Here is a 12,574-nt window from a genome sequence, read left to right on the forward strand (position 1 = left end):
AGGCTTTGATCAGACTAGGTAGAGAAGATAAATTCTGGTTTGCTTTAGATTGAGGTATGTAATTAAAATCTATGATTGAATCTTGTATTTGTGATTGGTAAATGCTTAAATAAGCCTACCACATTGGGACTATATAGTAACTGGGCTAGAGAGAGCAAGCTGAAAAGCACAAAAGCATTGCCAGCCACTTCAGCAAACAGGATAGAAATGGTGGGTATTCATTCTTTCTTTTTTTTTTTTTTCTGCTCAGTAGTGAGTTATTTGGCAAGTTTGAACTGTAGCATTGAGCATGTTGATTATGTTTTAAAAAGCAGAGCTTAAAAGAATCCAGACATCTGGATGGGGTGGGCAAAAAAGGCAGGAAATCTGCAGTTTGAATCCAATCCCAGTAATCCAGTAGTTCTTTAAAAAGTAGTCAGTGGATCATCTTTAAACAAATTAAACCAATTTGTGACCTTTCTGCAAGTGTACTATATGATCTAATTTCAAATCTGTTGTATTATTTTGAGACCTAAATTTAATGGAGGGGAGGTTATAATCTGTTTTCTAAAAATGAAAAAGCCGTCTGTTAATAAACCCATCATCTCATGGGAAGCTTTTCCCTCTGTACTTTACTTGCTTCAGTAACATTCAGCTCAACCTATTGGGTCTTAAACATTTCTGAGATAACCATCATCTGTCCTTGGGTGTGTGTAGGTTCTCTGAGATCCCATGACAGCTTTGCAGATCAGTTTTACAGGCACTGTCAGTTCTTCTGTACTCAGAAGATGCATTGAAATACTTTGTATTCAGCCTCCAACACTAAGAGAGCTGCTGAGCATTACACATACATTTTGATTTGGAAGATGTGATCTTCTGTCTCTTTAAAACGTAAGGATATCTCTGTAACACTGGATTGCCTCTGCTCTACACACTGAAGGGCTAATGTTACTCCTGAGCAAGCAAATCCATTCCAGTAAGAGACTATGAGGGATAACCAAGAGCAGCAAGATCAAAACCGAGATACAAGTGAAGATACAGACAAAGAAACACTTTCAGCATATTTATACAGAATGCATGGATAAGGTTTCATACAGGATTTTAGAGTGACTTGTAATCTGTTACTTAAATCCTATACTCTGCTAGAGTCAGTGATTATTCCAAAATTTCACATCTGTATTCGAGAAAGTATTGATTTAGGAAAGTCAGTGTGATCTTTAATTGAATAAGAAACATAAAATCTTAAAATCTGAAAACTTTGGTATCTCCCTGTAATGTTGATTAATACTCAAAATCCAGAGTTGTGAAACTATGGTATGCAGAGGGGGCAAAATTTCTTTCCATGAAACCAAACTCTTCTTATGTGTAAATCTTGGTGTATCTACCCTGCAGAACAAAGGGCAGCATTAAAATATTTGAGTGAGTAATGTGTCAAGGTGTGAGGTCAGAGAGGAACTCTGTGAAGGTCAATCTCTCAGCATACAGATCTTTCTTACAGTATGCATCATGGTGCCAGTATTTCCAGCTCTGGGATCTGAGCTTCACTGCAGTTCTTTCTCTTGGATATGGCAAGGGAAGAATTTAATTTTTTTTAGCTTCTTCAATAGTTGATAACTTCATTATAAAATAAATACAATTATAAACCATGTCCATGGGAAAGTAACTTATTGATGAGGTTATAGAATGGCTACAAAATGAGCAATCCAAAACACCCTTTGGGTTGTAAGGGTGGTACACATCTGCCCTGTCTGCTGTTAATTACTGTGGTTGACTGGTACTGCAGGACAAATACACTGCCTTAAATTTTCTTATACCTTGTTTTTGTTGTTGTTCACATTGCAAGTCAGATCACCTTTAAGCTATCTGGTGATTCCCAGAACATAGAGACAGAGCCACATGGCAGACATAGAAGTTTATGAAAGTTCATCTTTAGGAATGTTCTCTTCTAAACAGCTTCTTGTGATACTGCTTTTGAAAATGAAGGTTGATTATCTTCATTTATTTAGATGAAAAAGTGCTGTACTCTACTTAGTTTGCTGATGAAATAGCTAATGAAGTAGCCCTTTTTTTTTACATATTTATTAATGAAAAAAATCTTCAGCATTCATTTGTTCAGAAAAATGTACTGCAGACTTAATGTGCTGTTTAAGCAACATCATATTTCTAATTTCAGTATTGAAAATCAACTCAGGATAAATAGTACACTTTCTTTTATGTGGTCTTAGTCAAGCAAATTTGTCTATTACAAGAGTTTTACCATGCTCAAAGTAAATTGAGAGATTTTACATAGTTTTGGAAGTATTTTGCACTTAATATATTTTCCTTTCTTTAGTATCAGATTATGAAATATTAATTTGCACATGCAATGTTTCTAGATCATTCCTCCTTTACTCACCTTGAAACACATACATTTTCCCTGGGAGTGGCTTACAGTCTTTAATCAACCAATGCCTGTGTCCTAACTTAATTTTCACTAATATCCTAATGTGGTTAGTTTGCCTAATGCTATACTAAATGAAATGCATAGATTTAGATCTTGTTGCTAAGTATGTGTGTTTTGAAACTCTCGGTGTGTCTTATTCCATGAAGAAGTTTCTGATTTCAACTTGTCTGTTTGTTTTAATAGGATCGAAAACTTCTTGCCACAGCTCAGCAGATGCTTCAGGACAGCAAGACAAAAATAGAAGTTATAAGGATGCAGATTCTTCAGGCAGTCCAGACCAATGAATTGGCTTTTGATAATGGTGATGGTGTAGAAAGGGAATATGAATCATTAATGTCAAAATGCCATATAGATATATACCCATATGCACACAGACTTATTATAAATTTCTGGTAGGAATGTTTATATATAGCATATATAATCTTTATATTATGATCCTAAAAAAAAAAAAAAATCTGATGTCAGTACAAAGCCTGTCATACTTTAAAAGACTGACCTTATTATTTGTAGTGGTAGGACAGATGGAGGAGAATTTTTCCTGGTTTTATAGGTATTTAGGCTAGATTGAGTGCTAAACAACTACATTTACAGCAACAAGAAAAGTGTTATTGAAATGATCTGGCTTGAAATACTCACACTGCATTTCAGAAGTATTTTTATACTTATATTTTGTTGAAAATCTTCAATAATAAAATTATTCTTGAGCTCTAATAGCATGAGTGTACTAGAAACTTACAGTCATATGGGTATATCTCTTGAACTTTATTTGTGTGCATTTCTGAATATTGACATTGTGTGACAATGCTTGTAGTCAGGGCCTCTGTATATCCTAGGTAATGAAAAATGTGTGTGCATGTTCTGTTTTCTGCTGTGTGAGGTGTTTGGTTTCTGTGTTTGTTTTTCCACACCCCTTTTTAACACCCCATTTTAGCACATGGATTATGTATATAATTTGCTTAAAAGAGAAAGAAATTCAAGCTAAGGCTTTCAAATGCTTTTTTTGTTCCTACTACTCTTAGTGCTTTAAACAGAAAGGAACATACTCAGGAAGAGTATTGGTTAGGATATCTAAGCACTCTAAGATGTGGATATTACAATGGCCAACCCAGACCATTTGGCAAAGGCAGAGTATGGAATCTCTCACATCTCTCTGTGCTGGCAGAAGCCAGATTCAATGGGATTTCAAGTGAACCAGGGGGATTATCAGAAACTGATCAGGGATCTAATTGGCTACAGAGCAATTTAAAAGATAAATGCTCACAATGTAGTTCAGAAGTGTTGAAGTCCCAAAACTTCCTTGCCAGTTGAATATTTGATATATTTATGTTTTGTCCCGTAACTCTGCTGAAGACTTTTTTTTTTTACATCTTCTAGCAATTATAGCTCTTCAGTAAGTAGAAGCTGTTTATTGAGCTGAAACCCTGATCAATTATTTCTTCATTCAAATGCAGATGCTTAAAATATCACTTTTTACTTTTACGACATAGTTCAAGTTTCTCCTTGGACTAACAAATACACATCTCTCCTGGGTTTTTCTCCCTTTTTCTTCTCCCCTCTGCTTATATGAAGGAGGGGTTGATACTAAAGAAATTAAATCTGGTTGTTATCAATGAAGGTTGTTTGTTTGTATCTCTTTGCAGCAAAACCTGTGATAAGCCCTCTTGAACTCCGAATGGAAGAATTACGGCATCATTTCAGGATAGAGTACGCTGTAGCAGAAGGTGCAAAAAATGTGATGAAATTACTTGGATCTGGGAAAGTTACCGACAGAAAGGCACTTTCAGAAGTAATTTGTCATTACAATTTCTGATACTTTGTTTCAAAGGTTCTTTAAGGAAAAAAAATGAACTATTTTTCAAATTTCTTTTTATTTTAAAAAGGCGCAAGCAAGATTTAATGAATCAAGCCAGAAGTTGGACCTCTTGAAGTATTCACTGGAACAGAGATTGAACGAACTTCCTAAAAACCATCCCAAAAGCAGTATTATTATAGAAGAGCTTTCATTAGTCTCCTCACCCACATTAAGCCCTCGTCAGAGTGTAATATCTACTCAAAACCAGTATAGTACACTGTCCAAACCAGCAGCTTTAACAGGTATGATTTAAAGAGATTTTTTGTTTTTCTTATTTGATCTTAATTAATGATTTAAAACAAGCCTTTAATGCCAACTACATTTCTTACTGGACATATGTAATTGTTGTTCTTTTCCTAGACAAAGACATTTAGAGTTTCCAAGTGTCTGTACACTGCAAAAAATGCAGATAAGTTTCTTTGATTTATTTGTTTACCTTTTTTATAGTGTTATTGAATATGTGACTCTCTGGCCTTAACGAGCTCCCTATGGAATGATATTGCTAGCATTTACCAAATACCTTCCATCTTGAGATTATCAAGTACTTATCATCAAGGTGGATAAGTATCATTATACCCATTTTACAGACAGGGAAATTAAGTTGCAGAAGGGTTCAGTGAGTTGCCCTGATCATACAAGAAGTAGGTGACAGAGTTGGAGATGGGCACCCAGCTTTTCTTACAGTTCTATTTTATCCACTGGACCTCATGGATTGCTGGAAGGTGAGATTTATTACTACCAAATCATGCCTTATATTTGTAATCCAAAGAAGGAGGTTCTTACAAACATACATTAAACCATGGGAGACTCTTGTTTGTTGGTGTCAGCTGTTTTCCTTGCAAATAAGATTGGGGTGGGGTTTTTTAAAAGATTTAGCCTACTGTGAGGAACCACATTTATATGTAAATGTGACTTAGGAACGTCTCACAGTTTGGGTTCACCTGGAATTGTCCTTCATTGAAAGTAAGGTTTCAATAGATGAACAATATTTTAATAAAGGTCTTGAACATTTGCCTCACAGCCTTCTTAAAGAAAAACATGCTTTTGACTACTTGGGAGTATGTTGCTGTTCTAAATTTTTTTAGTCAGTGGTCTAGAATTCCTAGGTTTGATTTTATGTTTTGTTTCCTAACACATTTTGCATGTAACTATTAAGCCTATTATTGACAGAGTAAGTTTATAAGAAAATTAATGTCTGTAATTCAAGTGTTACTCAGGATATACATGTAGAAATGAAACAATTTAATTTTGAAGTATCTATGGGGTTATATTTTGAATCAAAAAGAGGAATTATTCTGTAAAACTATAATAATAATAATAAGGAGCAAGTCTATTTCCTGTGCATTGTGGTTTATCAGGATCTCAGCCAAGAGTCCTTGTAAAGTTGTGTGGTAAGAACAACTTCTTTCATCAAATGAAAACTCAAATGATCATTGACTGTAGGCAGGAAGTATCATGCCTTAAGGTTTAAAACAACTTGCTTTTTTCTGTTTCCTGTAGCACATAATCAAGAGTCAGATACCTTACAGTGACTATAATTTCTCTTTAAATGTGATTTACTGATATATTTGAAAACATTTTACTAGAAATTGACAAAGCTACATGCTTGTGAAGTTCTTAATAGTTGCACTCTCATATTGCCTACACAAAGAGCTTTTGTATTGAGCTGGGTTTAAATGAACAGTGTCTCTGTGTTTTGCCTCTAATGCTGAGAAATAGAGCAGTGCTACTGTCATACATTGTAAAGTGCATCAAGATGACTTTCTGATTTGCATCCATTCCTTATACAAGAGTATAGCTTTTCTGCTTATTAATATCTTTTTTTTTTCTAAACAGAGTTTGGGAATGAAGTATTCTTTTACCTTTTAACCTGTTTCTGAAGCCAATAGCAGCTCTTTGTCTTCATAGCCTAATGCTTAGCTGTCACTTACGGCTGTTAGCTTCCTACAGGTCGGGATTTTTTCTTAGACTGGTTTCTTGCTGTTTGTTCTGTGGGCTATGATGTTGCCAGATCATTTTTAGGTTTAAGTCTGACTTAAGTTTCTGTTACAAAAGAGTACTTTTTAAGTGTCATGATTAAGTACATTTGCTATCAAAAGAAGACTGCATTTCAGAGCTGCATTTCTAACTGACATTGATTATGAACTGGCTAATTTCACCACTTCTAGTAGCTGATTTGTCAGTCAGTATTGTCACAATTTTATAGATGTTATCTTGTACAGGATGAAGCCAGCCTACCATTCTTGTAACCATCTGTGGTGTTCAGATGTTTTTGTGCTGCTGGAGGAAACTTCCATTTGAACAGCAGCCTCTATACCTCATTTGGTTAAAGATGCAGAAGATTTGGAAGAATAGCTTGTTGAAGAGTAGCTTCTTGTCTCAGCTTTTATATATCCAAATTCAGTCCAAGTTGGAACAATTGAATGATTTTAAATTACGTACAGACACAAATTTGACTGCGGCATGCAGCAGGCAAATGTGATTTCTAGTGTATGATTTCTTACACAAATCTGTAGTCTCGATAGTTTGTTAATTTTAGTTATAGAAAACTCATTAAAAATTGTTATTGCTCCATCTGCAAGATCCATTACTTTAATCAGAAACTTGAAATTTGTCAGTCTTAAAATACAACATTGTTAATGATTTGAACCCAAGTCAGTTAGGTTCCCAAGTGAAGAAAACAAAAAGACTTCTGAGACACAGAACAAAAACTTATTTTCTTTTATTTTGGTGAACTGTTGCTCTTTTCTAGAAGGTTGAGTCCCACATAGTTGACTTTTAATACTTTTATTTTCAATATATATGTATGTCCTGGATTTGTCTTTTGATTTCATCTGATCTTTCTGTTATACCCTGTGGGAGTCAGAATGTGAGCTATTGCCATCAATCAGTCATTAGTCATTCACTTGATTTACTTAAGAGCAGAAAACTTTCATAAATCATTGTCCATCTTCTTCTAGGTACCCTGGAAGTGAGGCTGATGGGCTGCCAAGATATATTGGAAAATGTCCCCGGTCGATCAAAAGCCACATCAATTACATTACCTGGTTGGAGTCCAAATGAAGCCAGATCGTCTTTTATAAGCAGACCCAGTAAAAGTAAAAGTGGCAGTAGTAGAAACCTTCTGAAAACTGATGACTTGTCCAGTTCAGTATACCCTTACTTATCTTATTTTTATGCATTATCTTTTATTTAAATTTTCATGGGCGTGATGTGTTCTGTAATTTTAAATATTAAATTGATTCCAAGCTTTAAACTTTAAATGTTTCTTCACCTGTTAAGCTGTTAGCAAAATCACAACCACACTATTATGCCCATAAGAACCAATTAAATATGAGATTGCAGTTCTAAGGGAAACTTCCTGGAGATTTTTTTGTTTGAGGAAAATCCTCTTAAAGATTTAAGCTGAGTTTGTGTACTTTGCTTACAGATGAAGTCTGTGCTGTACTGAAGCTGGATAACACCGTGGTTGGTCAAACTAGCTGGAAACCGATTTCCAACCAGTCATGGGATCAGAAATTTACACTGGAACTAGACAGGGTAAAAATGTTGTCTGATTTCATTGACAGTTGTAGTTGATTCTTGTATTAATTTCATGTCGCTTTTTTCCCCTGTTGCTGTCATTTTGTCCAAATTCTATAAATGCAGTATTCCTGTCTTTTCTAGAAAGAGCTCCCTGGACTTAAGCTGTTGTGCTGGGCCAGCATTCTAGAAAACTTACCTTTTCTGAGTTACAAACTGATGTAATATTTTTGCCAAGATCTACCCTTAGTGGGTCTTCAGAAATGGGAGACAGGAGAGATGGTGTTTATTTTTTTATTTGGATTATCAGCTTTTAACTATTTATCAGTAAAGTGTGATATCAGATCAGTTTGGATGTTTTGGTAAAACCATGTCATAGAATTTTTAGTATTTTTATAGCAGTGCTCTCATGTAAAGTTGGTTTCAGTCCTTCAGGAATAATAAATTCATTAACAGTTCTTTCTTATAACTTTAAATGTTACTTAGAGGGCACAAGGATTGAGTTTATACTTTTGAAGTAGAATTTATGTTATATAGATTTAATCAAGTATTTTTTAGATACCTGGTAGTCCTAGTATTTTAAGGTACAAGGTTTGTTTCTTTTCTGAAAATCATACTGTGTTTTAGGAGCTTAAATGTTCTCTCCTGTACATGCCTACTCCAATACATGCTTTTCATATGAGAAAAAATAACAGCCCCTTTCCTGTTTTTTGCTTTTTCCCCACCAAGCCCCAGTCCAGATTCCCTCCATCTAGGAAAGAAGCAATTTTAGACTTTCAGGTAGAGAAATTCAGGTTACAGTTAGGAGTAGTGCAGAAAAAAAACCAAGCAGCTGTGGAACCCTGAAGCCTCCATTATTTTCAGATTAAGACTAGAACTACTCAGAGTTGTAGCTGTTCCTGCCAGCCTCGTATGTGTTGTGGGCTCTATTTAAGAACTGAGGTTTTGGTGCCAGAAAAGGACTTTGCTTCTGCTGTTCCTGAGCACGTATCCTGAGACTGGCTCAGAAGGTCAGAGCATGGTGCCAATAACACCAGAGCAGGGGTTCAATCCCCATATGGATTATTCACTTAAGAGTTGGACTTAATGATCCATGCAGGTCCCTTCCAGCTCAGAATATTCTGTGAATCCTTCTGTGTTTGAAATGCATAATCCAAGCCCCATTATTCTTTAATCTGGTGCCTCTTGACTTTTACTTCTTCTAAAACCTATCATAGCTATGGTAGACAGTAAATTGATGTATCTTGTTGGAATTGAAGTAGTAACATATGATGGTGCTGTTACATTGCAGGATTTGTCACTTCTGGGACAGGTTTTTGTAACACACATATAAGACTCTCTAAGAATACATAAATCACATCAGCAAGATAGCAGTAGTTCCTGGTAGTTCAAAGTTTTTGGCCCCTCTTTACAACCCTGTTAAAAAAGGTGTATGCATTTCTAGAGATATTCTGTAAGATTTTGCTTCATCATGTGTATGAAGATACTAAAAAGTTTGCAGGCATGAAATGAAGTTGGTACTTCAAAAAATACAGAAACCACCAAAGGTTTCTAGGTGTAAGTTAAGCTTTGTTGTCAGAGCTTGAGCTAAAGCATCTTGAACAAGCAGTGTTATTAGACTGACCCAGAAGGTCTGGTGACTGTGGCTCTCTGCTTCTGCTCTCAGGTAAAATTTTACACCTATGCTTTTATTTGTACACTGGAGATCTCATCTGAACTGAAGTGCTGTGATCATCAGAGCTTCAGTCAGACTGGTTAGCCCTGACAGCCTTTTAAAATAACAGCTCTGCATCTTGATCCTGGAGTTCCTTGATCTTACAATTGTACTGTGGTAACTGTTGCAGAACAATTAGTAATAAGTGATTTCCTGTGTCTGTGTTTCCTGTCATAGTCACGTGAATTAGAAATCTCAGTTTATTGGCGTGACTGGAGATCTTTGTGTGCAGTGAAGTTTCTGAGGTTGGAAGATTTCCTGGATAACCAACGGCATGGCATGTGTCTCTATCTCGAACCCCAGGGCACTCTGTTTGCAGAGGTAAGAATGTTTCTTTGAAGCACTTGAACATACTTCAAAGTATTACATGGCTGAATAGTTCAACAAGTTTTCCTTGAACTTTTGAGAATGCATTTTGTTCTGAAACTTGAACTGTAACACATGTTATTTGAACTGCAGGTTACGTTTTTTAATCCAGTTATTGAAAGAAGACCAAAACTCCAGAGGCAGAAGAAAATTTTTTCAAAACAGCAAGGTGATTCTTTAATATAAAAGTGTAAAGCTTAAAAATACAGATCTGTTAAATTTTTTATAGAGAGGTCTAATGTTTGCCTTTAAATAATGCTGTTTATAATGAAGGATTTGGCCTTGCATTTAGAAATCTTTTGTATTAGAATTCCTTATTATGCATCAGCATTTAATTGTGAATAATTAGAAATTGCTAAGGAAAATTAGAAGTTTAGTTTGTTTTTCATAAACTGTAAATTAGTTAATGTGGAATTTTTTTAATTATTTGCTTTGGTAATGAGTAAGGAAATTACTTGCACTGTGTTCTTTTTTCACAATATCTATAGGCAAAACATTTCTCAGAGCTCCTCAGATGAATATTAATATTGCCACTTGGGGAAGGCTGGTAAGAAGAGCTATTCCTACAGTGAATCACTCTGGCACCTTCAGCCCCCAAGCAGCAGTGCCTGCCACGGGGCAGGTGGTGGATCCCCAGCTCGCTGAACTGACCCTGCCAGCCAGGTAGGTCACCTCTGCAGTACCCTGAGTGCAGGAGGGAGCACTGAGAGCCTTTTGTCCTCACGTACAGAATGTGTGCAGATCTGGTTATCCTGCAAGGCTGCACACCTTCCCATGTTTTACTTGTGGAGAGCTATTCTATAGCTAGATCCAGACACACAAGGTTTGACTTAGGAGAAATCTACAAGTATTAAAATAGTCCCTGCTGTACACTGAGGAGTTATTTATTTTCTTGTCAGTGACTCTCCTGTAGCCAAATTGGATTTTGAACTTGAGCCTGAGCCTCCACCTGCTCCACCCCGTGCATCTTCCCTTGGGGAAATATGTGAATCTTCCTCTGAGATAAAGGCTCCTGATGTGCCTTCTCAGGCAAGTAACTTTTAAGAATCTTGGGTTATACAGTTTAACATGGTGGTAATATTGGCATCTCTATGATGAATTTCTGCCTTTATAAATCAGCACATGCTCCCTTAACTTCTACACACAGAATTGTGTCAATAGAATGCTCTGATTGCTCTTGGTGGCAAACTGTTTCTGTGGTTGGTGTGTTTAACACTCCATGTAATTAGTTCCACCACAGAAAAAAGACAGAGCTCCAGAACTATTAGAGTATTCAGGATAAAATGGTTTTATTGAAAAAGAGCAGAATGAGTGGAGCAATAGGTTTCATCAGTCTGCTAAAATTTTACTTACCTGTATCATCTGGAAGTCTGCCATTTTAGCCTAGGCAATGGGTGTATTAAGAATTTCATGTGCTTATGGTAAAATGTCTGCATTCATTTGCCTTCACAATCAGTTTTAAATTTTCAGCTTTCTTGTTCTTCACAGGATGAAGTAACAACTTTTGATTTTGAAAATGGCAGAAATAGTATTGTTCCAAAACTCCAGCCTGAAATAATATGTGAGTCTGATGTTCCCCATTCAGACATGAAATATACCAACACCAGAGAGCCTGAAGACAGAAGGTAAAAAAGCAGTGGTTTTCCTGTTTTGATCTGAATAATATTTCTTAAAGCTAACAAACAAGAAATTTTGACTAATTTTTATTTACATAGATCACAACAAAGATTCCAGTTCAGTCTGAAGGATTTCAGATGCTGCGCTGTACTGGGCAGAGGACATTTTGGAAAGGTAAATGTCAAAAGATTCTTTTCAACTGTCAAGGCTTTATCAAAAAGAATATAGAGCTCTTAAATTCATCTCCTCTGTTTCAGGTGCTGTTGGCAGAATACAAGAACACAAACGAGATGTTTGCTATTAAAGCCTTAAAGAAAGGAGATATTGTGGCTCGTGATGAAGTAGACAGGTCAGTCTGTACATGTGGATTCCATAAAGCAGTTATGTGCAGTTTGTTGCATAGAGTGGGAGAGAAAAGTCAGTTGTGATCTCCCTGCGTAGCTGGCTGCTGTAGATGTGTATTCTTGTTCTGGGGCAAGGAGGGAGCAGAGTAACCCCTAGTTTGTTTTAGTGCCCTTCTTGTGCCTGAACTACAGCTCTGACTTAAAGCTGATCCTGGTTTTTTATTTTCAGGTTCTCTTGCAAGTATTTATTCTAATTATTTCTTATTACTTCCATCACATTAGGGGATAACAGTGACCGTTTGCTTTACTAGCAGAATCCGTGTTGCTATTTCTGAACCTGTAACCATATTATCATGCTCCGTCCGTCATGTTTTCCCTTTGTATACTGCTGGGTGTTCTTCAATCTTTTTGACCCGAAACTCAGGTTCTGGTTTTTGGGGTTTTTTTATTTGCTTGAATGTGAAAGGGCCATTACAAAATTTTTGGTTTTAGTGCAAGAATGTGTTACAGTTGCTTAAGAGTGACTGTATTCATTTGCAGGAAGAAAGATAGCCGTATTAACAATAACCTGCAACTTAAACAAATGGTTTAAGGAGAAATAACCAGGAATTACTACAGATAGATAGCTGTAATACTGTCACTGGATTTCCACTTTATGTCTTGTAAATAATTAAAATTAAAATTGATTTAAATGAATGTCACATGATATCAATGCATAGTTAATGCAATCCAAGTAT

The 12,574-nt window shown here is 36.0% G+C and overlaps 1 protein-coding gene across 1 annotated transcript in view; it reads left to right on the top strand.

The window, feature by feature from the left end:
* The window catches only part of PKN2 (protein kinase N2), a 54,149-nt gene that overhangs the window by 33,451 nt on the left and 8,124 nt on the right, over positions 1 to 12,574 (top strand). Inside the window, exons 4-15 of the mRNA XM_021526565.4 lie at positions 2,606 to 2,723; positions 4,063 to 4,208; positions 4,303 to 4,516; positions 7,235 to 7,420; positions 7,705 to 7,814; positions 9,688 to 9,831; positions 9,970 to 10,045; positions 10,365 to 10,539; positions 10,776 to 10,905; positions 11,365 to 11,501; positions 11,592 to 11,667; positions 11,751 to 11,842. Coding sequence (XP_021382240.1) covers positions 2,606 to 2,723; positions 4,063 to 4,208; positions 4,303 to 4,516; positions 7,235 to 7,420; positions 7,705 to 7,814; positions 9,688 to 9,831; positions 9,970 to 10,045; positions 10,365 to 10,539; positions 10,776 to 10,905; positions 11,365 to 11,501; positions 11,592 to 11,667; positions 11,751 to 11,842 — 1,604 coding nt within the window. The remainder of the gene's footprint in view (positions 1 to 2,605; positions 2,724 to 4,062; positions 4,209 to 4,302; positions 4,517 to 7,234; positions 7,421 to 7,704; positions 7,815 to 9,687; positions 9,832 to 9,969; positions 10,046 to 10,364; positions 10,540 to 10,775; positions 10,906 to 11,364; positions 11,502 to 11,591; positions 11,668 to 11,750; positions 11,843 to 12,574) is intronic.

The sequence above is a fragment of the Lonchura striata genome, chromosome 8, assembly GCF_050655825.1.
Source record: "Lonchura striata isolate lonStrDom1 chromosome 8, ASM5065582v1, whole genome shotgun sequence".
In the NCBI taxonomy this organism is placed as follows: Eukaryota; Metazoa; Chordata; class Aves; order Passeriformes; family Estrildidae; genus Lonchura; species Lonchura striata.